The 27,963-nt window shown below is 56.7% G+C and overlaps 1 protein-coding gene across 6 annotated transcripts; it reads right to left on the reverse strand.

Annotated features, from left to right (window-relative positions):
* Positions 1–497: 497 nt before the first annotated feature.
* Positions 498–27,331, reverse strand: CARD10 (caspase recruitment domain family member 10). 6 transcript variants are annotated; one of them, XM_065939292.1, is made up of 21 exons: positions 27,312–27,331; positions 26,514–26,765; positions 25,530–25,667; positions 22,974–23,299; positions 18,669–18,866; positions 17,654–17,809; positions 16,931–17,056; positions 15,677–15,868; positions 13,893–14,027; positions 13,432–13,547; positions 12,604–12,632; positions 12,030–12,153; positions 6,548–6,707; positions 6,014–6,122; positions 5,324–5,567; positions 5,068–5,137; positions 3,899–4,013; positions 2,651–2,809; positions 2,441–2,556; positions 1,881–1,996; positions 498–1,656 (listed from the first exon to the last, which is right to left on the reverse strand). In XM_065939292.1, exons 2-21 carry the CDS (start codon positions 26,746–26,748, stop codon positions 1,416–1,418), a joined length of 3,105 nt encoding a protein of 1,034 aa, XP_065795364.1. In that variant the 5' UTR covers positions 26,749–26,765; positions 27,312–27,331; the 3' UTR covers positions 498–1,415. The 6 variants fall into 6 exon arrangements, with proteins under 6 accessions (XP_065795364.1, XP_065795397.1, XP_065795389.1 ...); XM_065939325.1 differs by having other exon boundaries at positions 1,881–1,993; positions 3,911–4,013; positions 27,312–27,329; XM_065939317.1 differs by lacking the exon at positions 27,312–27,331 and adding an exon at positions 26,938–27,044 and having other exon boundaries at positions 1,881–1,993; positions 3,911–4,013.
* Positions 27,332–27,963: the final 632 nt, after the last annotated feature.

The raw sequence follows: 27,963 nt of genomic DNA on the forward strand, positions 1-27,963 counted from the left end.
CTTAAGTGCTTCCTAAAGAAAGGAATCCCACACCCCAAGCTCAAGCAGCACCTCCTCCAGTAAGCCTGCTAGATCTCTCCCATTGGAAGTGCTCATCCTCTCCAGTGAAGCAGTCTCATGGACTCGGTAGTACACTGAGGGTTTGCTCTTAGTCTCCTGGATTCAGTGGCTGAGCCCCTTAGCCTAAGACCACACCCTGCTGGCTAGGTATCCCCGCTCCAGGAGACATCTCTTTGATGATCAGACACAGGCAGGGCTGGGCGCAGGGTGGCCCATCTGTGGGGCCCTCCTCCGGTCATTTGGGGGCAGGTAAGGTGATGCCAGCACAGATGGCAGGCAGCTCCAGGATGAGTCAGGAAGAAATCTGACCCTCCCCATGGGCGAGCAGGAACCTGAAAGGTGGCATCAACCTGAGCTGGGGGTGGCAACAAGTGGGACGAGGGGAAGGGGGCCCAGGCCAGGGAGGCAAGCAAGCAAAAGGCCACCAGCTTCTATGACAAACTGTTTAATGTTCCCTAATGTGCAGATTCTAAGGGAAAAAAAGCCCATTAAAAATCCACAAGCTGTACATTCTGGTAACGGAGTGGCTGGCCCGCTCCCCACCCATCCCTCCAAGAGGCAGGGCAGGGAGGGGCGCAGGTGCCGTGAGAACATGGTCCTGGGGTGTGCTCACCAGGAACACATGCGGGTTAGTGCCTAAGTAACGGGGGTGGGGACATGACATTTACACAGGGGAGAACCACGGACACACATGTGACGGTAGACTGGGGAAGCCACAATGCCCCCGTGGAGGTAAACACAAGAAATGTCAGCTGGACGGGTGGCTGTCACACACGACAGGCTCGGGGGCGCCCGTGAACAGAAGAGGCTGTGGAGGACTTCCCCAGTGGTCCAGCGATGAAGACTCTGTGCTTCCACTGCACAGGGCACAGGTTCAGTCCCTGGTCAGGGAACTAAGATCCTGCATGCCGCACACAGTGAGGCCAAAAAAAAAGAAATAAGAGGCAGGAGACCTCGTGAGCCGAGGGGAGGGGCAGACTCGAGCCCACCCTGTGGGATCTTGGGTGTGCAAACCAACGCACAGGACTGAGAACGCAGATGCTCTGAGGAGAGCAATGAGGGACAGGACACAGATGTGTGTGTGAGACCCACGAGAAGGGTCCATGGAGACACAGGGCCAGGGGAAGGCCCAGAGCAGCAAGTCCAGGGGTGGGAGGGAGCTCTGGTCAGGGGCTCCCCTGGGTGAGAGAGCCCAGAGCCCAGAGCCCAGAGTCCAGAGCCGAGGCCCCACGTCAAGAGTCCCAGGGTTGAGGAAGGCTCAGGATGGGGAGGACCCGGGTCCACTGCAGACACCAGAGTCCCCGGTGGTGGCTTCTGGAGTGCGTGAGGAAGGCACAGGCATTCCAGGGGGGCCCTCAGGCCTCGCTGCTGCTGCTGCTGCTGCCGCCTCTGGTGCTGCCGCGCTCTACCCACACAAGGCGGGCCTGCTCCTGCAGAATGCGGCCCCGCACCACCTTGGCCAGCTCCTCCGAGTGGCCCCACTCGTGGGCGGGCACCTGCACCCAGGAGCAGGGCAGCCCCCAGAGCACATGCTCTGAGCCCCGGCACTGCCGCAGCAGCTCGGAGTCCCGCCAGCCCGGCCGGCCCAGCAGACCCCTGCCGAGAGAGCACGGTAGGCAGTGGTCAGAGCGGGGGATGAAGACGGACAGTGAGACAGAGAGAAAGGAATGGGCTAAGACATGGAGAGTCAGAGAGGGAGGATGGACAGAGGGAGTCAGAGAGACAGACAGAAGGCAAACGAAGAGATGGAGAGAGAGAGAGCAAGGCACCCAAACAGGAGGAAGCGCAAGGTCTTTACCCCTCCTCCCGGCCCAACTCACCTGACTTCCCGGACATTCTTCTCGGTCACCTCCACGTGGATGACGATGGGGTAGATCTCGTTCTGGACCAGCTCCCGCACACCCCGAGCACCCAGCTCCAACAGGCAGTGCTTCTTCTCAGGGTAGGGGTGGTCAAGGCTACATTTTACTCCCAGGCCAGAGACCCTAGCCTCCCTGCCCCCGGACTAGGTCCCCATAACACAGCCCCCTACAGGGTCCAGCTTCCCCATCCACCTTGGCAATAAGGAAAGAACTGGAAGGGAAAGCCCAAGACCCAGGGAAATAAGTCACTTTCCCTAGACCCTGATCTGCAGAGGGCTCTGACCCCACCCATGGCAGCCCCAGGTGGCTCCCAGGGGAGCGGCAAGTCTGAGCCAAGGATGAACAGATCAGATGTATCAGCCAAACTCTCCAGGGTGAGCCACTTGAGGCAGAGTGCCCCAGGTCACCCATTTCACAGGTGAGAAGACACCCATGGAAGGGAAGGGGCTTGCCCAGGGTCACCCTCTGCTCCTGGGCCCAGAAGGCACCACCCCCCATGCCCCACCCCAAGCACCTACCTTCCCGACAGACTCCTGGATGGCACGGATCCTGCTGCCCAGACCGGGGGCGGCAGGCCGGGCCTTGGGGGCTCCAGGTGCTGACAATGTGCACTGTTCCTCTCCAGAGAGGCTTTCTGCAAAGCACAGGAAGGCATAAATGAAGGGCCAGTGGGCCTGATTGCCCCAGGGTGCCACCCCGCCCTCCCATCTTCAAGTGTTCAGGCTCACCCGCTGGGCACACTTGGAAGTCCAGCCGGGAGCTGGGCAGGTCTAGGAGGTTGCGGATGAGCCGGGGCGCCAGGCACTCAGGCAAGAGCACCACGGGCCGCAGGGCAGACACCAGCAGGGGCCGCACCAGGCTGTAGGGTTTGAGGCTCTGCTCTGGCTCTGGGCGCGGGAGGGGACAGGATGTAGACGAGATGAGGGTGCAGGCAGGGCCCCAGCTCTTTGCTGCTGGGATGGCCCTCAATACTCAGAACCCCAGTGCCTCCTCTCAAGGCCCCTATCTTCTTTCCCTTCCTAACACCCGCTGCGGGACTTCACTGGGACTGTCCTCCTCCCCATCCCGGGCCTCATCCGTGCCCCCTACAGGCCATTCTCCTCTCGGCAGCTGAGGCAGGCTTCAACGCTGAAGTCAGATCCTGTAACTCCCCTGTGTTCAATGCACCAGTGACTTCCCACAACTCTCAGGAAGAAGGTCACATCCTCCACGTGGGTGACCCAGCCCTGCCGGAGCTGGGGAGGCAGCAAGCCACAGATCCCCTCACTACAGGCTCTATTCCGACCTCACAGATCAGCAGCTCTAATCGCGGGACCTCTGCATGCCCTGGTGGCCCAGTTAACTCTCCTGTCAGAGCCCAGGTCAGGCCTTCCCAAGCTCCCAGGTGGGCAGGGACCCCTCCTACCTCGCCCCTCCCCTCTCTCCCCTCCCCCGTCCCCTCTGCCACAATGTGTGACAAGAGATTTGCATTTGCTGTATTCAGTGTCCTCCAAGCGTAAGACACATAGCCATGCCTCTGAGTCTTTGCCTTCTGCAACGAACGTCTCTTCATCCTTGAAGGCCCCAGTTCAAACAATCTCCCTTCCAGGAAGCCTCTCCTAACCAGCCTTATGCTCAGAATTGCTATTTGTTCCTCTGGGCTCCCCTAACCCCTCATCCTCCTTCCTCCAGGAACTCCCTCTGGGGTCATCATGGCACCTGCCACCATACACAGGCAAAAGGCACAGCTGTGCATGCTTTGCCAGACAAGAATAGGCCCATGCTTGTCCGTGCCTCACACAGACCCCTGTCACACCTGGACACAGACCAGCTCCCTCCATCCTGGTGGCCCATCTCCCATCAGGTCCCTGGCCTGCACCCTGCCCCCAACTGGAACCCTCCCACAAGCCCTTCAAGGCCAAAGGGAACACCAAGGCCAAAGGACACCCAGATGGGCACATTCCTGGAGCCCGTAGGCAGTGGCTGCACCTTCGCACCTGGGCACACACCTGAGCAGGGCTCCAGCAGCAGCTGCTCTGGGGAGTCCCCAGGAGGACTCCCCACATGCTTGGGCTTCACCAGTCGCAGCTGGTCCAGGGCGCGCTTCTTTAGCTGGTGAGGGAGTAGGAAAAGAGGGGCACCTGAGAGCTCAGCTCCATCCCATCCTCAGGGAGAAAGGGCCCTGCTGTCCAGTCTCATGGGTCAGCACAGGAACCCCCTCTCTATCTGGCTGTCCCCGGCCCCCACCTGGCCCAGCACAGCCCCCGAGACAGAGGAAGGTGACCATCAATAGGAACCCAGGGAAGCAAGACTGCTAGAGCTAGTTAGAGCTAGAGGAGCCTTAGGTCTGCCCCCACATTACAGATCAGAAATGGAGGCCCAGAAGGACCTAATAAGATGCAAGAGACAAACTCTGGGGTCTCTTCCAATTAATCAGCAGTGTAGGAAAAGTATAGAAAAACCAAAATCGACAGCACTAATTCTAACAATAGTGGCTGCTGTTCAGTTGCTCAGTCATGTCCGACTCTTTGCGACCCCATGGATATCAATAGTTGACAGGCGTCAAATAATGTGACAATGTGACGAACGCTAACTAGATCCCACATGCATGAACCCAGGAGGCAGGCTGGGTTCCCCATTTTACAGATGAGGAAACAGAGCCTCAAGAGAGGGTCAAGTGGTCGTCCAAGGTCACACAGCAAAGACGGAACGGAGCTGGGATGCAAACTCCGGAGGCCTGGCTCCAAAGCCAGGTTCTCCACCTTCTCTCCAGTACCATGGTCTCTTGAAATACTTAACCTCTCTGAGCCTTGCTCTGCCCAGGCGCGTGGTCCACGGATCAGAGAAGGGAGTGTGACTACCGTTCTGTTAAGTGCTCACCACATGCCACCATGCTCCTGAGCACCGGGCACACTGCCTCACGTCCCCCTCTCAACCACCCAGACTGGAGCCCTGTAGCTATTCTCTTTGACAGACACACTGGGGACAGGATCAACCAAGTCTGGGTGAAGACGCAACCAAAATGCTCACCAAGAAGATGAGCAATCAAGTGGGTGGGGTCTCCTCCCCCAGTTTCCAGAGAATGGAGCCTGTTCTCTCCCTTTTGGCCCCCCCACTTGGCACCCCCTCCCCAAGCCCTCACCCTGTCCTCCGCAGCCCAGCTTACATTACTGCGGGGGCCCCGGTGTCGGCTGGATGGCAGGCACTTCTCCTGAACTTCCAGGAGCTGCTGGGCTCTGGCGGGAGGGGGTGGTGGAAGAAGGGAGGTCATGTCATGAGTTTGTAGGGAGATGGGGAGTTCCTCACCTTCTCTCCTCCAGCCCCCTCCCCCAATCTTGTCCCAGAGGATGGCGAGGTACTGCAAGAAGAGAGAGAGAGTCCCCCATCCCAGGCCTGGCTCCCAGGGCTGCGGGCTGTGTCACCTCTGATAATTGGGCACGGTGCCCCGGTCCAGGTCTCGCAGGGTGAGGGGGTCGACCCGCGTGCAGAACCACTCCTGCCGCCGCTTGTATGCCGGGTCCACCAGCCGCAGGATCTCCTGAGCTTTCACACACAGGGCATGGGGGTCAGCCCGCTCAGGCAGGGTGAGGTTGGCTCGAATGTAGAAGGGCTCAGCTCCCGGCTCCTTCACCCAGGCGTCCAGGGCATCGTGGAAGGACTGGCAGGCTGAGTGTGGACGAAGCAGGGGGCAGCAGCGAGGACAAGGGAAGGAGAAAGTCAAGCATTAATCTCAGAAAGGTCACACCTTCCCCTTCTTAAAATGAGAGTCCAAGGCCCAGGGAGGGAGGGGATGGACCCAAAGCCACCAAGCCCTCTGGGGACAGAACCAGGACCCAAACCCAGGTTCCTGGACTCCTATCCACTGCTCCTTTCACTGTAAGTTGCTTACTGAGGACAAGACAGAGGAAGGGCATAAGAAGAGACAACTAGCAAGCGGCCAGCGGTGTAGGAGGGAAGAGCGCTGACAGGAGTCAGGACGTGAGGCATCCCCCTCCCAGGTCGTGGCTGTCCCACCCACACTATGGACTGAAGGAGCCTTCTCGTGGGCCCTCAGTTCTGACCTTCCAGGACTCCTGCGTCCTCAGTCCCTGCCCGCCCCAGGCCAGGTTTACCCTTGAAGTCCATCAGTGGGAGTGTGGACGTCTGTTTCCGGGGCAAGGTTCTCTGCTGGGCCTCGCCTTCCAGGCCTGCCCCCTCCAAACCAGCAGCCTCTGTCCTTGGCTGGGAGAAAACCCAAACAGGGAGGGAACCGAGCTAGCTTCCCAGGGCAGCCCTGGGGCTGAAGAACACCGCGTGTGGGGGTGACCATGTCTCAGAATTTTGATGCTCCCACCTCACAGGGTGCGTGCCCAGTCAGACCCTGCTCCCTGCAACTGGCCTCCCCACCCAGCGTGGCTCAGTCTGGTCTTTTCCACGTGTAACGGTGGGGATCTGTCCAGTGATATCAGTCTGCCCCACCTTCCAGCCCCTGCCCAATCAGATTTCACTTAATGCTGGCTGAGGTGGGGCAACCAGCCGCTAGTTGATGAGCCCACCTCTGCTTCGACCAGAAACTCCGCCCAATGATCTAGATCCACCAATCAGAGGGTGCCCAGCCCCAGCTAATGTACCGATTCCGCCCCCAGCTCAGAGGGGCAGGGCCTCACCTCTCTGGGTTCTACCCTGGCCGACCCTGGCCCAGAGAGCACTCTCCGCACAACAGCGCCAGACCAGCTGTCCCCAAGGAACGACAGGCTATCTGGGCCCTTGTCCTGGGACTCAGGTCCCCCCGGGGGACTCCACCCAGACACTCGGATGGCCAGAGACCTGAGCAGAGAAAAAGGAGATGGAATTAGCGTTTAGTCAGTATGTTGATTCAGTTCAATATTCTTGGAGAACTATAGTGATGCCCCAAAGATGCCAAGACTGCCACCCCAGGCCACTGCACCTGCTGGAATGCTCTTTCCCTTCTTTTTTTGCCTGGCAAATTCTGCTTATCCTTCATAGCTCAGATCAAAAGCAACCTCTCCTTCCCAAACCCCTGTACACAGTGAGGTGGAGGTTCTTGCTGGAGCACCCCGTTTTTCTATTTTCCCCTTGGTTTCCTCCCTCAATAAAATGCCTTGAGAATCAGCCCTCTATCATGTTTGGCTCTGGATCCTGACCACCAATCACAAGTGTCTGGCACATCTGGCAGATGACTAATAAAAGCTTGTTATGCTCATAGTCTAGGGCAGGAGGTCACCCTTAAATCATAACAGATCAGGGATGGTTACTGCTGGCAGTAGGAGCATAAAGGGGAGGGGTTTCCCAGAGGAAGCAGCAGCTAGGCTACATGAGGGTGAAGAATAGAAGTACTTCTGGAACAGACAGAACTCTGTGGTTCCAGACCGAAGAGCTGGTACAGGCAGAAGTGTGGAGAATAGGATACAGTGCAGAAGAATTTAATAACAACAATAATAACAGTAGCATCAAACACTTACTGGGTGCTTCCCATGTGCTAGACACCATGCTAAACTCCTTGCCCTAATTAACTAATTTAACATCCTGGGAAACAGCTCCTAGGAAAGGCAAGCTGGAGCCAGCCCATGGAGGGTAAGGAATGAAGGTATCTGACCTTCCTCTGGTGGTCAGTGGGTACCACTGACAGTCAGGACAAAGAGCCACCAAATCCCTCTCATAGGAGGATTCTGCCTATCCCTGGGTGAGAAGTGGTGAAGCCCTTTGGCCAGACTCAGAGAGAAATGACCATAAGTCTCCCCATGACCCCTCCTCCATGGTTCTGGGGAAGGGGAGAGGTCAGGCTCTGTAGGTGTGCCCCAAATGGAAAGGAAGCCCAGGAAAAGCCTGGGCATTCACTCACCTCCCCATCTACACTGGCAGCTTCAGTCACACAGCCACACTGCCCCCTGCTGCCTGCTCAGGGTGGGCAAGGCTGCAAAGACCTTAACCCAATCAGTACCCATGCAGGGGAAGACCCTGGCCCTCAGGAGTCCAGCCTGGCTCCTGCCCCCTCAGTGAAAACAGAGGACCAGGACCCAGGGGCTGGGGATAGACATGGGTGCTGGGGACATCTGGGCTGCCTTTACAGGCTCCTTCAGCCCCGGGACTGTCCTGGCTACATCGATTAGGGACAGAAAGGCCTGGACAGAGATGGGAGGCCTGAGGCTGGGCCTGGCTATGCTGCCCAACGGCTGGATGGCTGAAGCCACAGCTATCAGCTCCAACCCCAGTACTAACTGTGCTCTAGCCTTTGAAAGCCAGCTGGCCACTTGATTCTATCCCCACATCCATAAAGCAAGGACAATGATGACACTCGTTTCCCACCGTGGGTGTGAGGCTTAGACAAATATAGAGATAATGCAGGTAGAGGTGGAAACCAGAGGGCTCCAGGGCCTTCCAACTAAATGGGTTATGAAATTCACTGGGTCATGACCAGCACTGTTTTTGAATGGAATGGAACAGAAAATATAAGCCTGACTCCCTTCAAGTAAATCCAACTATCTTCCCGTGACCCTTTTGTTCCAAGCACTTGTACTGGGTTTCTCCTGCGGCGGGATACTATCAGAAGAGTTTGAGAAAAGTGGTGTGGAGGGCACCAGCAGGAACTCTGGGGCCAGGAGGCCTGGCTGCACGCCTCTGGTTCTCAGCAGTCCCATCTGTGTCTATCTACCTCATTGTACAACTCAGTAAGTTTAAACACTGGATGTTGCTGGAACAGTGCCTGATAAAAACTAGACATTCACTATCACCAGGTGTGACTCAGGACAAGTCACCTCTCTGTGGTCCAGCTTCCCCCTACCTAATTTCAAACCCACAGACAGCTGACCACTGGTGTCTTCCCTAGTTGAGGGCCCAGCGATGAGACTGCATTCAGGCCCTCCCAGTCCATCTGCTCACTCCCTACCCTTGCCTGCATGCCATGCCCCCTCCCTGCAACTCCAGCATCAGGGCCATTCCTCAGTCATTCCACCTTTTCAGGTTCAGAGACCCAGCCTGGGCATCTTCTCCTTGAGGATGCCCTCACCCACCTTCCTGAGGGATCAAGTGACTTCTCTGAGCCTCGAGAGCCCCAGGCTACTACCTGGGAGCTCACAGGGGCAAGATCCAGGCCAGGTCTCTCAGGCTCAGACCTCAGCAGACAAGTGTGTGCGGAAGAAAAAGGAACATGGTGGAGGGCAGGGGTTGCCTGCTCCAACCTCTCAGAAACTCCTAGGTTTCTGGCAACAAGATCTGATTGATCCCAGTCCTGCCTGTGGGAAGGATGGGGGTCCCCATCCACCGGGAGAGGGCTCCCAATCCTATCCCCCAGTGTCAGGTCAGGAGTCAGGTCACAGGGGAACATCAGGGACTGGGCCAAGTCCTTCACTCTGCCAAACCTGAGCATCATGAGTCAGGTGGCCTGGATAAGTGCTGCCCTACGCCCTGGGGCACTGTGGGAAGATCCCTAGGTTCAAAGGTCAGGGACCTATGAAGCTGAGATGTAAGCATGTCACACAGATTACCTCACTGAATCCTCCCAACCACCCTACGGAAGCCATCTGTTATTCCCCCAACATAAGAGAAGAAGCAAACGGAAGCCAGGGGAAGTTACAATTGCCAAGGGTTACACAGCTGGTGGGTGGTGGAGTTAGACAGTGACCTACCCAAACCTTCCCTGTGTGAGGTCGGCCCATGCCAGAGATCCTGTCTTTGTGACAAGAGCGGGCAGGTATGGCCCTGCCCAGGAGACAGCACCCCAATACTCTCCCAGTGTCCTTCCCACCCAGCATCTCACTTTCACTCTTTTCCACCTGCCTGACCATCCTCTGCCCTGGCCCAAGACTCTGGGAGCCAAGAGGGGCAGGGGAGAGCAAAGAGCTGCAACGCCCAACACACGGGAGCACTCAACACAGGTGGAGGCTAAAGCAGCTTCAGTGGGGACTTCCTGGGAGGATAGTGGTTAAGAATCGGCCTGATAAGGCGGGGGACACGGATTTGATCCCTGTTCTGGGAAGAAGCCACATGCCATGAGGCAGCTAAGCCTGAGCTCCACAAGGGGGGCCACCACAATGAGAAGCCTGCACACCAAAACTGGAGGGCAGCCCCCTCTTGCTGCAACTAGAGAAAGCCTGTGTGCGGCAATAAATACCCAGCACAGTCAAAAACAAAAGTTTAAAACAAAAAACACTCAAGTAGCTGTGATGAGAGGAAGGGACTCTGGAATCCCCAGCTCTCCCACCAAGTGGCCGTGGGACACATTCCTGACTATGAGCCTCATTCTCATCTGTATATGGGGCTTGCAGGGCTACTCTGAGGATTAAGCCACAACAGCACCAATAATAGCTAAGAGCTAACTTCCCACTCACTACGAGCCAGGCACTGCATTTAGCACTCTAGTCAGAATATTAGAACCTCCACAATGACCCTAAGGGACAGGTACTACTGTGAGCCCATTTTACAGAGCAGAAAACTGAAGTACTGAGAAATTAAATGAGTTGCTCAAGGCCCCACAGTAGCAAGTGACAGAGCCAGGATTTCAGCTGGCTCACAAGTCTGTTTGGATCCCGCCTGTGCTCTGACCTGTAACCCTGCTTCCAGCCCAGGACTTGTGCAAACAGCACTCCCCAGGCCATTAGGGCTCTCACATCCCTGAACTCCCATCGGCCCACCCCCTTCTCTCTTAGTCCACCAACCCTGCCCCAACCCCTTAATCTGTGTTCCTCCCCCATCTCCCTCCTCCCCAGGAACTGTGTGGGCACCAGAGGTGGTCCCATGATTACATGGGCCAGAACCTCCAGCTCCCTCTGCGGCATCCCGGGGGCCCTTGGACAGCAGCCAGGACCCCTGCTGCAGGCCTGAGCAGAGGAAGAGAGGAAGGGCCAGGCAGGCAGGAAGGGAGGCGCCTCCGCCCCTTCCCCCAGAAGCACGTCCTGCACAGTTAGAAACAATGTCACACTGGGCCCCTTGCCTGAGAGTGGGGGCAGGGGCCTGGCCAAGCTGCTTCCAGGAGGCAGGAGTCTCCCGGTGCTGCTCTGCCCTGATTTCTTGTGTGACCTGTCCTCTGTAACCAGCATCCCCACATTCCAGCTCTGATATTCAGTGCTTCCTCTGCCCTCCCCAAAACCCAAATCTGGTCAGGCCACCCTGGACCTTGGCCCTGGCACGTCCCAGCTGTGTGATCTCGGGCAAGTCGCTTAACCTCTCTGAGCCTCGGTTTCCTCCTCTATAAAAAGGGGTGATCATAATAGAGACTGCCTCCCAGGACAGAGGGAATGCTGTAAAGCAGCCTGGAGCTGGCCTTGCATTTAGTAATAGCTAAGCACCATCCCCTCCTCCCCCACCACCCAGGTTTCCCAGGGCACACAGCACCACACTTCCCCAGCCTGACTCACAAAGCCTGCCCTAGCCTCGACTTTCACCTCTCCCCCTCTCCTGCCCTCACGCTCCAGTCACCACCAAACGCCAGGCCTGTCCCTGGACAGCCTCTGTTCTCTCCTCTTCCATATCACCCAGCTGTCCTCCTGACCTGCTCTCTCCTGGCTGCGTTCAAAGGCCACATTCTCAGATCAGCCTCTTCCATCGCCTGTCCTTCTGACATCACTGGCCAGGAAAGCCATGTGTCCACCAAAATGGACAGAGCACATGGCCTGCAGCATGCTGGGAGCCACCGAGGTTCGTGTCTCCAGTCATAGGCGGGCCAGCTCAGCTGCAGGGAGCTACAAATGACAAACTACCACCACCCCACCCTACGCTCAGCACAAAGTCTGCTAGGAGGCTCAGTCCTGCTGGGAGATCTGAGCAGGGACAGGCAAGCAGTACAAGTAACAGCTGCCACCTACCGAGCACCCACCGCACGCCTGGCAGAGCGGGGTGCTTGGCTGCCACAACTCCTAAGCCTTCAAACACCACCTGCAGAAGACATTGCTGTGCCCTATTCCCTGATGAGGAAACTGAGGTTCAGAGAGGTGAAATAACCAGCCCAAGCCTCCCAGACAATGGTGACAGCATATGAATTCAACGTCTGCCTCTGCGCAACAACCCAACAGTCTGACAGCGGCATGAGGCAAGGGCTTCGTGGCTGCTCCCTCCCACCTCACCCCAGCTCACCCTTCTCCGGGGATCTGGACCAGCCCCCCAGCTCCACCCCGCCCCAGGCGACTGTGGTACCTGCTGAAGGGATCCAGGCCGCAGCCTCTGGCCAGAAGGCCGTCTGGCTTTCCCAAAGGCCACACGCTGTCGGAGGACGAGGACGAGGAGAGGCCCGGGGACCAGGGTTTGAGCGTCACACTCCCTGGGGAGGAGGGGTGAGGTTCAGGGGCGCCAGCAGAGCCATGAGGGAGGGCTGGGTCCATGAGAAGGGGTTGAGCCCCTCGAGCCCAGGGATGGCTCAGGGCCCAGAAGCCTTGGCAGGTTGGAGGCCCTGGGAACACACTGCACTCACAGGGCTCAGGGCTGGGCCTGGGTCGACCAGGGTGACCCTTCAGTTTCCTGGAAGAAGGTGGAGGGTGGGCTGGAACTGAGTAGCTCCATAGAGCGCAGCTGGGACCAGGAGAGAGGACCACGATGGGCTCCGGGTTAGAGGCGGGAATCAGCTCCCCCGGGCCCTCCTGAGCAGAGCCTCCCTGCCTGGCCAGGGGACAGCAGAGCCTCAGGGAGGGGACGCAGGCCAAGGGCAGCATAGGGAGCACAGGCCTCAGGTGGGTCCCCAGACGAGCCCTCCCCAGAGTCCCGGGGCCTTTACCTGTGATGTCTGACATGCTGCTGAAGGACCTGGGCAGAGAGAGGGCGGGAGGGGCCAGCACTGAGTGCAGTGGGCACTCAGCCCCACCCCCTGCTCCTGTCCCCGTGCTGCCCAATGTCTGGCAACCCCCAAGCACAGGCAGGCTAGACTCCTAAAGTCACAGGGCAAGAAGCTAATATTCTGACCGTGCAACTGTGCCCATGTCCCTCCACCTAGAAGGCCACCCTTCTGGTCTGTAATGCCACTCCCTCCAGGAAGCCTACCCTGCCTCTCATGCCTCATCCCAACCCTACTTTCTACTGTCATTTGTAGCTCCAGGGTCGGCCTCCCACACTAGAACATGACTTTCCCATTGCACACTCATCATAGCAGGTTCACTCATTACATCAAGCCGATGACGGGGGACACATGCCAGGAGACAGGAGATCTCCCGCCCTCGGTCCTGGCACCAATCATATGGCTCAGTTTATCTGGCCCCATTTTCTGCTGCTGCCTGAACCTGCAGCCGTTCTTGCCTGAGATCCTTGACCCCTGAGAACCTCCTCCGTGTCTCCTAGTCCTGAACACCCAGGCTTCCCCCTGGATTAAGGCTCTTTGAGGCTTAACCTCCAGTGACTCTCATGTCAGGGTGCTCAGCAGGGACTGAGCCCACTCTGCCCTTTGACCTTGTCTTAACCCCTTGGTTACACATACGACTTTTGGAACCTGGGTTTCCATAGCTCCAGTTATTTAAGGGCAGCAAAGGGAGGTGACAGCCTGGACCTGACCCTGGCATCAGGGAGTCTAGGAGGCAACAGTAGCATCCCCCACCCTGGCCTCTCTCTTTACCTCTTAGGGGGCGCGGGGTCCTCCTCTCGCTGCCGGCGGAGGATGGAGCCAGCGCTGGGCGGGAAGGGCAGGATGGAGAGGCGATTGATCTCCTTCTCATTGTCCGTGGCCTCCTCCTGCAAAGTCACAGCAGGGCCTGGTCACCCCCACGGCACCCGCCCACAACTCATCGTGCCAAGTTTGTGCTCATTTCACAGATGGGAACTAGAGCCCAGAGTGGAGGGGCGGGCTCTGCGAAGTTTCTGTATGTGAATGGCTCCCCAGGTCTCCTGGCACCCGAGCCCAGGCCCAGCACCGAGCCAGCTTCTTTGGGAGTTTCAACAAGGCACTTGGCTTTCCTGGGCCTCGATTTGCTCTCATGGGAAATGGAATGGTCAGCAAACTGGAGAGCCCCCTGTGTGTCAGTAATAATATGATGGCCTTGCGTACCCCCCACATCTGCGCTAGGGCAGGCGTCTTACCGAGGTGTGGGGCTCGGGCCCTCCCACGACAGCCGCCTCCCCCGCTGCTTCTGGGGCTCCCAGAGGGGACGGGAACTCGCTGAGGCTCCAGGTGCTGCTGAGGTTGGAGCACAGGGAATGGGAAGAGGCGCAGGCCTGGAGAGGAAGGGGAGAGGGAGCGGTCAGCAGCGCTGGGCCAGGGCCAGCCACCGCCATTTTCTCAACGCTGGAAACAGGGATGAGGTGGGGAAGGAGGGAGCTGGATTCCTGCCCTCATGGAGCTCACAGCCTAGTGGAAGAGAAAAACTGCAAACAAGCAGACACATGAAGGAATTAAGGCTCAGCTGTCAAAAGAGCTGGGAAGGAAGGTACCTCGGGTGGGGAAGGCACTCAAAGGCCCCACCCGGCCAGGGGGCCATCAGAGTGTTTTCCGGGGAAAGTGTGGCTGGAACTGAGAACTCAAGGATATGTAGGTGTTAAAGTTGGGGAGGATGGGCGAGGCAGATGGAACCCTAAGAGCAAAGGCCCTGAGGCAGGACTGACACATTCTAGGAATTAAAAAGCTGAGACTGGGGGCAAGGGATAGTGTGGGATCAACAACGTACACACTGCTATATTTAAATGGATAACCAACAAGGTCCTCCTATATGGTATATGGAACTCTGCTCAATGTTCTGTAGCATCTTGGATGGGAGGGAAGTATGGGGGAGAACAGATAAACGTGTATGTATAGCTGAGACCCTTTGCTGTCCACCTGAAACTACCACAATATTATTAATTGACTACATGCCAATACAAAACAAAAAGTTTAATAAAAAAAAAAAAGTTGAGACTGAGAACCAGGCTCGAGGTGGGCAGGTCCCACCCTGTAGGACTTCTAGGGCAAAGTAAGCCACTGAGGATATTTAAAAGTCAAAAACCACAGATTTATGCTTCTTTTGTCCTGTTTCTTCAGGTACTACACTCCTGGCAGACTGATTGTCTTTAAGCAAACCCAAAATAGGAAAGGGGCTTCCCCGATGGCTCAGTGGGTAAAGAATTCGCCTGCAACGCAGGAGACACAGGAGATGTGGGTTCAATCGCTGGGTCAGGAAGATCCCCTGGAGGAGGAAAATGGCAACCAACTCCAGCATTCTTGCTTGAAAAATCCCATGAAGAGAGGGGCCTGGTGGGCTACATCCAAAGGGTCGCTAAGAGTCAGATATGACTGAGCAACTAACCACGCATACAAAATAGGAAAAGCCTTTCTTTTCCTCCCTTGGCAGAGATCTGAGAGCCAGTGTCTGATTTATAAGGGATCTGGGGGCTCGGCCCCACTGCTGGATGGCTATGTGATCCTGGGCAAGCTTATGACCCTCTCTGGGCTCTGTGCAATGAGGCAACTGTACTAGTCGGTTTCTGAGGAACTTCGAGGGCACACATTTTGCATTCTAAGATGCTCGCCAGCCCTCAGGCAGTTGGGGTTCTCCAAGTGTATGATAAGACAAGCTTCAAACTGTTTTTCGCGCCCCAGGTATAACCTCAGAAACCCAAAGGCCCCTACACGCCTGTCCTGTTCCCTGATACACCAACCCCCACCCATCTGAGCTGCATTTTGTCCACCCTGGCCAACAGCCCCCTCCAAGACTGGCATGTTCTTGAATGATGACTCCAACCAGGACCCACGTTTCCTCCCAGAGCCTGCATCTTCCCAGGCCCAGGTGAGGACTCCCGATGAGCCCCCCACGTCCCCACCCCCAGCTGAGGTCTCTCACCAGGTCTCCCTCTGGCCGAGAGTTCCAGCTTGGACTCCTGACCCTGCTCACCTTGAGATGGGGCCCCCCCTGGACCCGCTGTAGCTGCACCTCCAGCAGGGCCTTGGCACCCTCCAGGCTGGTGAGCGCTGTCAGCAGCTCATCCCGCTCCACCTCCAGGCCTCGGACCTGCTTCCGGTACTGGTCCTTCTCAATGAGGCTCTGCGAGTACTGCAGCTGAATACGGTCTCGGCTCTGGATGGCCTGGCAAGAGTGAGCAGGGAGGGGACTGGGGCCAGGAGCTGGAGGTGACATGCTGGCTCAGCTGTCCTGGCCTCTGACCTTTCAGATCAGGCCAGGGGGTGGAGGGATGGATAGCAACAGGACCGGCAGCTAATGTTTATTAAGGACTTCCTGCATGCTTGTACCCTGTGCTAAATATTGGCTCATTTAATCTACACACTAACTCCTAGAGTTAGAAAGTCTCTTTATTCTCATTTTACAGACAGGGACACCAAGCCAGCAGGGACATAGCTTCAGAGTCCAGGCTTGTACCATTTCCCGGAAACAACTCAAAACTCTTCTCTGGGACACACTGTGTGTGGGGGACTTTATTCCCGGCCTCCAGGGTTCAAAACCCAGCCCAGTGCACCCAAAGAATTTTTCCATACAATGTAGACCAGGGTGCCCAAGAGCTGGATCCATGGCCATGGGGACCTGCCACCATTGTCTCAGAGGGAGCAGGGGTGAGAGTGTCAGGGGCTAGGAGCAACCAGGTAAAGTGCAGATTCCTGGGCCCACCCCAGACCACCTGAACCAATATGTCTGGGGTCGAAATCCCAAATCTGCATTTTCACCCGGCCCCAAGGCCCACGCTCACGTGTAGACGTCAACTGCTCCAGGGATTCCAGGGATTCAAACGTGGCCCAAGGATAAAACCTGCTGCCCTCCCCGCTGCATGGGGAGCTCAGACAGGAGGGCTGGGGGCCTCAGCCCACCCCTCAGGAGGTGAAGGAATGGTACCTAGGACTTGGGAGCCAGAACTTTTGAGAATCTCTTCACCAACAAATATTTGAAAGCCTCGCCCTTGATGTGAGCAGAACAGGGATTCAGATACAAAGGCCGCCCACGCCAGCTTTCATACCTGTCCCAGGAGCCCAGTGAGGCAGGTGTGTTGAGAGGGCAGGGCTGGCATACCTCAGTGCTCAGGTCCCCTGTCTGTTTCTCCTGGCCTACTTGCCCCATCCTAAACTGACGAGTATACTGTTTGTCTGCGATTCCAGTCCCACCTGCCTCTCCCCATCTTCCCCTGCAGGCGGGGCTCACCTGGTCCCGCTCCTTCTCGATCTCCTCCAGCTGGGCCAGGACAGTGGCCATGCGGTGCTTGTACAGGTCACAGTCCTTCTGTAGCGTACGATGCTTCAGCCGCAGGTCCTCCATCTCCTGCAGGTACTGTGGGTGCGGCAGGGTGGAGCGGGATGGGACACACCCCAGTCAGACTCCAGGGCCGGGGACCATGGACAGGAGGCTAGCAGGTCCAGGGAAAGGCCTGAACCCCAGTAATGAGCGCCCACCTCCCCAGTTGGGTGGCCTGGGCTGCTTACTGACATCCCCTCACTGGGCCTCAGCTGCCTGATCTGTAAAATGGGGACAACAACCCATCCCAACCTACCTGGGCCTCCTCATTTCAACTGCAGTCTGCCCGCTTAACCCACTCTGCTTCCTCCATAGCATTTATCACCCTCCGTGACATGCAGTGAGGAACTGTGGACTATGCATAAGGTGTCCTGTTTGTCTCCCCTGCTAGAATCTGTCCTCCCCAGGAGAAGGGACCTCTGTTATATTCACGGATGGACCTCAACACATATTTGAGAACAAATGAATGCACAGCTCTTGGCATGGGACCTGGCACACAGCAGATGCTCAGGGAAAGTTGGCTGAAGTAAACGGGTGATGTCCATTTCCCACCTCCCCAGGAGCTTCCCCAGGCTGTGAGCAAAAAGGCAAGTGGGGGCAAGGCAGGGGGTACATGGGGAACGCGGACATCACCTTATCCCGCAGCTCCTCGGCCCACTGCAGCTCCCCCTGCACATCATGCAGTTTCTGGCACAGCTCCTGCCGGCTGTCCTGCGCCTCACGCCAGTCATGTTCCAGGATGTCCAGGAGGATGCGCTCGGAGCCTGGGGCCCCTGGCCGGCTTGCCTCCTGAGTGTGGGGTGAGGGGGGACACATGGCTCTCAGCCCCAGCTCACTAGCTCTGCCCCCTTGGCCAAGAGCCTTGGCCTCTCTGAACCCTGGCTTCCCCTTCGGCTGAGTGGGTGTGGCCCCAGCAGTTCTGCCCACCCTCCAGGGAGCATCTGCTGTACAAATGAGGTAAGTGGATGAGGGCGTGCTCGGACAAGTTGGACCAGGATCTTATTCCTCAACAAGAACCAGGCCTATTCTCTCTTGCTCTGGCCCCCACCCGCTAGCCAGGATAGAAGATGGGTAATATTTCCAAGGCCTATTTCTACCCCCCTCCTCTGGCCTGACAAGGGGTTTTCATAGGGTCTGAGCCTGGCCCAGGCAGGCAGACCATGAGCTGAAGATCCAGTCCCCAGACCCACACCCTAGCCAGGCACCCCCAACCCTATAAAATACACCAGAATCCTAGCTTCCTCCCCCACTTCCTGTGAGGAGTAATGGCCAGGTGGCAGGCCCATGGTGTCCCTTACCTGCCACAGGACACTGAGCAAGCCCTGGGGCCACCCAGACCTCAGAGGTCTCAACCTTTCCATGATCAGACTCCTTTACAAATCCAAGGAAAACTGGGGGCCCACTCCCCAGAAAAACGCTCACACACAAAATCAGATGCACTGTTTCAAGGAGTTCAGAGGCTTCCTGAGTCCCCCCTCCCCCAGCCCCAGACCCCAGACTCAACACCCAGGGTGAGCTGAGGGCCTCCACTCAGAGCTCAAGAAGCCAGCCAGATCTCAGATCCCTGGATCTAGAATCCTCATTTTCCAGGCCTCAGGGGGACAAATGAGCAGGAGGGTCTGGCCTCCCCCTGGGCCTCCCCCCATACCTGCTGCAGGCCTTCCTGCAGCTCCTGCAGTGAGGCCACCAGCCGCTGGTTCTCAGCGCGGAGCTCCAAGACCAGGTCCGCACTGTCGGGCTCTTTCTCTTTCTCTTTCTCCTCGGCCCCAGGGAGTGGCCCCCTGGCCCTTCGCAGCTGCGTGCACTCTTCCTCCAGCCGGCTCACCTTGAGCTTGAGCTGATCCACCTGGGGCCCAGGACACGGGTCAGCTCAGGGAGGGAGCACTGGCCAGTCCAGAGGGGAGACAGAGGTCCCGCTCCTGCAGTCCGGGGTGCCTCCCCAATTCCCAGAGGGGCCCAAGCAGGCATCCTCCCTGGACATGTCTACAAAGAAGCGACAGGCTGGACCAATATGACAAGGCCAAGCCACCCTCCCAGGGGAATCTGACTCAAGGACTTGTCGGTGGATGGGCCAGATCACAACACACTTGTCTATCCCGCAGTTCTGACATTGAGCACAGGCAACTAAGCCCAGCACCAGCATAATGGACGGGAAGGAGGGCTCCAATAACAGGAGGACCCAGGGGCTAGGCCCAGCTTGGCCTCTAACTCCGTATGGCCTTGGGCAAGTCATGGCCCCTCTCTGTGCCTCAGTCTCCTCATCGCCCAGGGGAATAAGGAGGAGGATAGTTTTGAGGGTCTCACCCAGCCCAAGAGCCAGGATGATCCCCCTCAGAAAGCCTCCCCGCTCAACATACATGCACAGAACAGCCATGAGTCTGATCCTCCCTTAGAGATAATTCTTACCAGAGCCTCCATGAGGGATGGTTCTGCTATTGGTTCACTCTCAACACAAATTCCAAATCTGGGGTCCAGGTTTCAATTGTACCATTTTACCCTCCATCATCCTGAGCAAGTCATTTGAGCAAGCATCCTGAGCAAGCACCTCCTCTGGGCCTCAGTTTCCCCATCAGTAAAATGGGCCTGTGCAACCCCCCTGCTCCTGCTCCACCACCTGCCTCCCAAAGTCATTGCAGGCATCAAACAAGACAGCAGGTGGACAGAGGCCTTTCAACTACAAAACTGCTGGGGGTGTAACAGTGGCTATTTTTACAGCTTTGAATAAAATCCTAGGACCGCCCCCCTCCAGTCACCAGTTCAGTGTGGGCAGCCAGAAACTGACCAAGGGGGCTGTGTGGGCGGCTGAGTAGTGGCCATGGCAGAGATGTACGACCAGCTGGCTGGATTATGAGTGTACTCAGCCCAAGCGATTTTCCAAATTCATGTGGGGTCTGAGGTGGCGAGACAGCGACATGAGCAGCAGGTGGCAGGCCACAAAATGAAGTCATTGTTGGAAAAAGACACAGTGACCTCTGGGGCCACACTCAGGCATGCTGATGTGTGGTGCCCTAGGAGCACCCTGGCCCTGCTTGGAAAGGACTCCCAGCCTCCCAGACTCCAGAGCCTGGCATGACATTCCCCACACCACCACCCCACACACACAAGGGTCTGGAGACTGGGTCAGGCAGTTCCACGAATTAACAGCCCACTCCTCCTCCGCAGAGGACTCAGAAAGAAATTCATGACTCTCACATTCCTTTCCCCTCACAAAACCCGCTTTGTGAGCCGCTGGAGAAAGACAGCTAGTTACAAGGGCAAATGTGGTCACACCCTCTCCAGCAAACCACAGCCACACACCCCGGCCTCCTGCCTGACCCAAGGCCGGCAGGCTTCCCGGATGAGCTCAGGGGACAGGGCACCTGGGAGTCTCCGCCAAACACCAGGAAATAACGGATGCATTTAATCCTGCTGTACAAACTCACTTAGCACAAAATTATAGCGTTCATTCCTTTAAGGTTTATGTTGCTTAGAAATAACAGCTCATTAAATTTGCACCTTATAAAATACAGTATTAAATCACAGTCACCACACACCTGTCCGGGGAGGGAGGGAAGCCAAGCTGCCAGGAAAAAGCATGATCAGCTGCTCTGTTCATCTCCACCTGCAAAGCCTTTGTTAATTGGTTGCGGAAAAGCTCCAGTAAATTAAGGCAAGTGTACAGTAGCTACATTTAAAGAAAAGCTTATCTATTAACTGAATTTCATCCCTTAACCTCCACCAGCTAACCCGGGAAAAAGCAGCTCTTCTCTGCCCATTGGCAGATTTCTTTACCCCTAGGGCCATCCTGGACCTTCCTCAGTGGCTCAGTGGTAAAGAATCCGCCTGCAGTGCAGGAGATACAGAAGACATGGGTTTGATCTCCGGGTCAGGAAGGTCCCCTTAAGAAGAGAAATGGCAACCCACTCCAGTATTCTTGCCTGGAAAATTCCATGGACAGAGGAGCCTGGCAGGCTACAGTCCATGGGGTCAAAAAAGAGCTGGACACAAGTGAGTGACTAAGCACACACTATGTGCACCTAGAGCTGAAATGCTGACACACAGGGAATCTCCAACACCTCTTCTTCATCCGTCTACCCAACCCCAGGAGACTCCAGACAGGCGCACGCACGCACACACAGGGCACCCCCCACCCAGTCACAGGCACATATCCTCCACTTCAGCAGACCCAACTCACAATCACATCCAACCCAAAGGTGAGACCACCTGTGCTGGCCACAGCCCCTCCCAACACCCAGGGACCAGTGGCCATCACACTATCCGCTCTGAGCAGGCTCTCCCCACCAGGCTCCTCCCCCAACTCACCCCACTCCCAGCAGTGCCCAGAGTCAGAAATTCTCCATCTTGGAACCCTGGGAAAGTACTCCAACCAACCTGTCTGTGCCTCAGTTTCTTCATTCATAAGTGGGGGTAATAACAGGGGCTCTGCCTGACCTCCATTCCAGTGGAGTTCCCAGGAAATTACAGGAGTTGATGGACATCAAGCCCGGAGGACCATGCCTACTACACAGGAGGTGCTATATTGCTATGATGTCACTGCATCGTGACCTCCCGCTTCAAGGATGAGGAACCTGAAGCTCAAGAGGGCCTGGCAGCCTGGGCCCATGAACCTATGGCCTCAACAACCCCCAGTCGGGACTCCTTTCCCCCGATGTCCAACCCCACCCCCAACGGCACCCAGTTGCAGGCTCCAGCACACCAGTGCTCTCACGCTTACAGGCTCATTGTGGACATGCGACCCATGGTCCACGGCCACCTCTCACCCCCTGGGGTGCCCCAGCCACAGTTGTGGCTCATGGGGTCAGGGGGCTTCAGATCCCACCATCAAAATCCCCCAGTGGAACCCTGTGCAGTACCGCCAAGAAGAGCCTACTGTGTGCCACGTGTGTGCTCAGTCACTTCACTCACAGCCCACCAGGCTCCTCTGTCCATGGGGTTCTCCAGGCAAGAAGACTGGAGTGGGTTGTCATTTCCTGCTTCAGGGGATCTTCCCCACCCAGGGATCAAACCCTGCATCTCCTGCCTTGGCCGCAGGCACTGTCAAATCCTTGAGACAACTCTCTGCAGCAGTATAATCCCAGCTTTATCCCCATGTGAAGACCCAATAAGACACCAAGAAAGACAGGCTTAGTTTCTCAGCCTCTAAGAGGCATGGCCTCGTTCGCTTATAGAGAGAACTGGGTGAGATTTCATCTGGACGGGCGCGAGAGGAACAGCATCATGAGGCAGAGGCCAGCAGGGCACCAGACAGACCTGGTTCACATCCAGGCTGCGCCACTTGCCGCTCTGTGACCTCGAGGAGGTCTCTTTACAATCTACACCCGTGTCTGTACTCCAAAATGAGAACGTGGAGCATGGTGTCTTTGTGAGATTACATGATGTGATACGTGTAACCTACACAGCACAGAGTCATACTTAATAATATCAATAACAATGGCTAACCATAATCCAGGTTATGAGCAATAACCCTGCACCAGGCACCGTACATGTCTTAAATTCTGTGTCTTAAATCCGAGGAATCCTTCTACCTCAAGGTCTCTCTGCCTCAGCACTTGCGGACCTTTAGGACTGGACAGTTCTTGGTTGTGGAGCTGTCCTGGGCTCCAAGGATGTTTAGCAGGAACCCCGGCCTCTAATCACTAGATGCCAGTAACACACTCCTGGTTGTGATGATCAAAAGTGTTCCCAGACATGGCCAAAAGTTGCTAGGGGGAGGGGGAGCAAAATCACCCCCAGTTGAAAACTACAATCATAACTCAATGAAATAAGCACTATCAATATCCGCACGTTACAGATGAGAAAACTGAGGCACAGGGTGGAGAAGGGACTTGCCCATGGTCCAGTAGCCAACAGATGGTGGCTCCGGGACACCAGCTGGCTACCATATTACCATCATTTTTTTGCAAAGCTGCCCCCTCCCCATGGCACACCCCACCCCAACCTCCCCAGGGCCTACCGCCAGCTGCAAGTCCCGGCTGCGCAGCACGGCTGAGTTCTTCTCCTCACTGAGCTGTGCCAGGCGCATGGCGATCATGTAGTTCTCATCCTTAAGCCGCAGAAGCTCCAGGCTCCCCGCCTCCCAGTCCTCCCGCAGCCGCTGGCAGCGCTCCTGAGCCTGCTGTTGCTCCCGAAGCCGCTGCTCTAGCCCGGCCCGCTCCTCCTCCAGCACCCGGCCCCGGGCCTGCAGCTGCTGCTCCCGCTGCAGCTGACTCTTTCGAGCCTCCCGCAGCCGCCGCACCTCTGTCATCAGGAACTGGGTCAGGCCCTCAGGCCCCTCCTCATCTGCCAAGGACAGGGCAGAGAAAAGTCAAGTCAGGGAATTAAAATCCAGCAAGATGGCAGACCACACAGAAAAACCCAAACCGGAAAAACACTAGAAGGAAATATTGGAACACATTTTTACAATGTGGGGACAGGGAAAGGCTTCCTAAACCAGGCAAAAATCAAAAAACTGTAAGAGATTTCTGAATGATGACAGATGTCAGAAGCAAAGTTAAAAGACAAGTAACAGAGTGGAAGAAAATACAAAAAATGACAGAATGGAAGAAAATACAAAAAATGACACAGAGCCACATTATATAAAGAGCTCCTACAAATCAGTAAGCAAACAACAAAATAAAAATATGGCCAGAAACTATCAAATTGCAAATTACCAAACAAAAAATGACTGGTAAACATAGGAAAGGGCTTCCCTGATAGGTCAGCTGGTAAAGAATACACCTCAATGCAGGAGACCCTGATTCAATTCCTGGGTTGGGAAGATCCCCTGGAAAAAGGATAGGCTACCCATTGCAGTATTCATGGGCTTCCCTAGTGGCTCAGACAGTAAAGAATTCACCTGCAATGCGGGAGACCTGGGTTTGATCCCTGGGTTGGGAAGATCCCCTGGAGAAGGGAATGGCAATCCACTCTAGTATTCTTGCCTGGAGAATCCCATGGACAGAGGAGCCTGGCGGGCTACAGTCCATGGGGTCACAAAGAGCTGGACACAGCTGAGCATGTATGCATGCAGATATGCAATGAGGAACGTATTTTCCTATGTATGTGCTGAGCTGTGCTTAGTCACTCAGTTGTGTCCCACTCTTTGTGACCCATGGACTGCAGTCCACCAGGTTCCTCTGTCCATGGAATTTTCCAGGCAAGAATACTAGAGTGGGTTGTCACTCCCTACTCCAGGGGATCTTCCCAACCCACGGATCGAACCTGTGTCTCTTGCATCTCCTCCATTGGCAGGTGGATTCCTTACCACTGTGCCACCTGGGAGCCCCCTCCAACTCATTAGCAATAATAATAACAATAATAATAGTACCACTAACATTTGACTTTATTCTTTGGTCTACATACATATATTAATTTATGTAATCTTCACAACACTCAAGGTAGGTACTATTTATTGCACCCATTTTAAAGACAGAAAAACCCAGGCACAGAAATGTCAAGCCATTTGCCCCGGGCTAACTAAGCTGTTGAGTAAGCTGAGTACATCTCTCAACAAAGTGCAAACTTAAAACAACATATTATTTTTCACTTATCTAACCACACAAAAAAAACATTTTTAAATGACCCCTAAGATGAATAAGGGGACAACAAAAAAGGGTGCTCTTACACTGCTGGAGGGACCCATGTTGTGCGTGTGTTAGTCACTCAGTCATGTCCGACTCTTGGCGAGCCCATGAACTGTAGCCCACCAGGTTCCTCTGTCCATGGGATTCTCCAGGCAAGAATACTGAAGGTGGGTTGCCATTCCCATCTCCAGGGGATCTTCCCAACACACGGACTGAACACAGGTCTCCTGCACTGCAGGCAGATTCTTTACAGACTGAGTCACCAGGGAAGCTACACATCCTCTAAGAAATATGACTTCTCAGAACTCCTGAGACACACATGTGCACAAAGATGCGGATGTTCCCAGCACTGTAATATTTGCAAATAACACATCAATAGAGGCTGTGTTAAATGACTATGGCACATCACTAACAAATGCGATGCAGTAATTAAAAACAAGCATAACAGAATCACACTGGTGGTGGTGGGGGCGTGAATCACAAAAATCAGTTGTTCCAAGGAAAAATGAAATACAGAACAAGACATGTAAGATGATCCTCTGTGTGTGTGTGTGTGTGTGTGTGTGTGTGTGTGTATAATTGCCAAGTTGTTACCAGCAGAGCAGAGTTGAAGGAAGAAGTAAAGATCTTTGCTGTTTATTCTCGTCTCATGGCATGTTTGAGTTTTTTACAGAAGAAACTGCAAACTTGTACACGTCGGCCACATACAGGTCTGAGAACAATTTCAGGGGGAAAGAGCCACGTTAAGGGTGTGGGCTCTGAATTTAGACTCTAACTGCATTACAAACCCAGCTCCACGTTCAGCCTTCTGGGGAGGCCTTGAGCAGACAGCTTCAGCTGTCTCTGTGCCTCAGTTTCCCTGCCTGTTCAATGGCCACAATAGGAGTGCCCCCCTCACAGGGAGGAGGTAAGGAACCTGCGCTGGCACCCACTGCAGACCCACTCACCGAGGATCATGGAGCAGCGCTGGGCAGGCTCTCGGCCAGTGAGCAGTGTGAAGTGCTCGGGGTAGTAGAACTCCAGGGCTTCCAGGAAGGCCTCATAGCCCCTCTTCCCCCGGCAGCGCAAGATGTCCATCAGGCGCCCTGCAGAAAGGGGGGTAGGTGTCCAAGGGTCAAGGTAAGGGCTGCCCCCAGTGCCTAGCTGCTTTCTCCTGTCTGCTCCCCGCCCCCCTACCCCGACTACTCCAGGGCCCACATTCCCCAGATCTCTGAACCAGTGACACACACAGGGGCCTAACTCAACACATCAGAGGAGATAGCCTGTCTGCTCCTGCCAGGAGAATCAGGACCCGCTCCCCTACCACCACCAGTGGCAACTGTGTTTCAACAGCTCCCCAAGCCCCTGCCTGCCCTCCACAAGGATACAGGGCAGCAAATGCAGCCTGCCTTTACAACGGCACAAAAAAGCCCCCTCCATCATCAAGGCAAACCAAAATAGCTATCTCGTTGACCAGTGCCTGAAATTCCACCATCAGACCCTCATCACTTCACCAGCTCCGCTCAGGCACAACCTACGGGAGAAGGCACCCTCAAAAAACTGGGATGGGAAAATAAAGAAAAATAACTCTCCGAGAAGTATGTGATACACAGATGGCAGGGGACAGGGAGAACCTATGAAAGCAAAGGACACAGGAACGAGGCCAAGTCCACCAGCTGTGACCGGGAGGTCCCAAGCCCGGCCTGAACCGCAACTACAGCCAACCCCTTACTCTAAGGTGGACCGAGGAGGCGGGAGAGAAATCCAGGCGCGGTGTGGACACGCGGACACGCTGAAGGAGGCAGGATGGCGGACACACCAACCATCCCACCCTACCGACGTGGAGACCGAGGTCCGGGGGATCAGAGCCCTTGGCCGGTCGGCCCCAAGAAGGCCCCAGGGAAGGCCGGCCCCGCCCGCTCAGGCCCTACCCCGCGCCCCCCACGGCTCACCGGTGCGGTTGACACGGCACGGGAAGCGGTAGGTGCTCAGCACCTCCTCCTCGTCCTGTTCGTCGATGACCCGGCATTGGCGCAGATACGGCGTGAGCTTGGCCGGGTTGAGGGTGCGGGTCAGCCGGTGCCGGACGCCCTCGATCCGCTCCCACAGCGCGTCCTCCTCCGCCTCGGACCCGGAGCCGGCCCCAGCCTCCTCCTCGGCCTCCCCAGCCTCGGCTCCGCCCGGCATGGCCGCGTCCTCGGGGTCTGCGAGCCAGAGGCGCGCGAGGGTCAGCGCGGGCGCCGGGGGCGGGGTGCGCCGACCGATCCCAGCTCCGGGCGTCGTCCGTAGGACCCCTCCTATCCCCTCGGCTTTCCCCTGGCTTCCCGCGCCCGGTCCTCCCCGAGGATGCCCGGCCCCCGAGCCCCCGGGACTCACCCCGCACGCCGGAGCCGCCTCGCACTCCCGGGTCGGCGCTCGGGCGGCGGCTCCGCCGGCGCAGGGGGGCGGGGTCGGCGGCGCCCCCGGCCCCGCCCCCGGCCCCGCCACCGCCCGGGCTGCCCGGACCTCCCCACATCGCCGCCCCGGTCCTGGCCAAGCGTCCGGACCGCCAGCCACCCGCACGTCCGCCCGCAAGCCCGGCTCCCTGCCGTCCGGCCGCTGCGCACCTCCCCCCGCTTCCTGTTTCCCGCCGGCTCTCCCGGCCCTGGCTCGGCAGGGTCCGGGCGGTCCGCCCACACCTGCCCGGCCTCGGGGCGGGGCGGCGCCGGCGGGACACGCACGCTCACACCCTCCTGCGCGCCGCCACACACCTTCTCCCGCCCGCACGGGGCACTGGGCACACGGCGTCGGCTCCCCCGGCCCAGCGCGCGTCCCCAGCGCCCAGTCCGCCGCTCGCACCTGGCACCTGGCGCTGACTTCGGCTCGCAGCCTACACGGCGGCCACAGGGCATACCGGTCACACCGGCACACGGCACATTAGCAAACCGTGTGCTCGGAGTTAAAACGTCCCACACAGCCTACACATCACCCCAGCCCCGTGCAGATGCCACACAGCCAGTGCAATTCTATCTGCTCGTCTCAGGAAATGACCATGCAGTATGGAGCCAGGCCACCCCCGTCCCCAGGGTCTCTCCCAGGGCCTGAGCACGTCTGTGGCTGGGCTCAGCTGGGAGAGCACTCCTCCTGGAGCAGGAGATCCAGATCCCAGTCCGGCCTCCGACCTACCCTTGTCTCCGTGTCCCCAAATAAATTGCCAGTTTTGGCACCTCCTCTCAAGCTAAAGGGCCGCCCCTGGGTGGGCAGCAAAAGACAGGAATTATGGCTTCCTTCTCAGAGATCAGAGTCGGAACTCTCAGGGCACCAGCCAGGTCCCTCCTACATAGTCTCACTGGAGAACAGTAAGACCAGAGAGAGACCCGTTTCCCAAAGGGTGTTCCTCTAGATGCTAGACCCAGAAACACT

This window comes from Muntiacus reevesi, chromosome 1 (assembly GCF_963930625.1).
Source record: "Muntiacus reevesi chromosome 1, mMunRee1.1, whole genome shotgun sequence".
Classification (NCBI taxonomy): domain Eukaryota; kingdom Metazoa; phylum Chordata; class Mammalia; order Artiodactyla; family Cervidae; genus Muntiacus; species Muntiacus reevesi.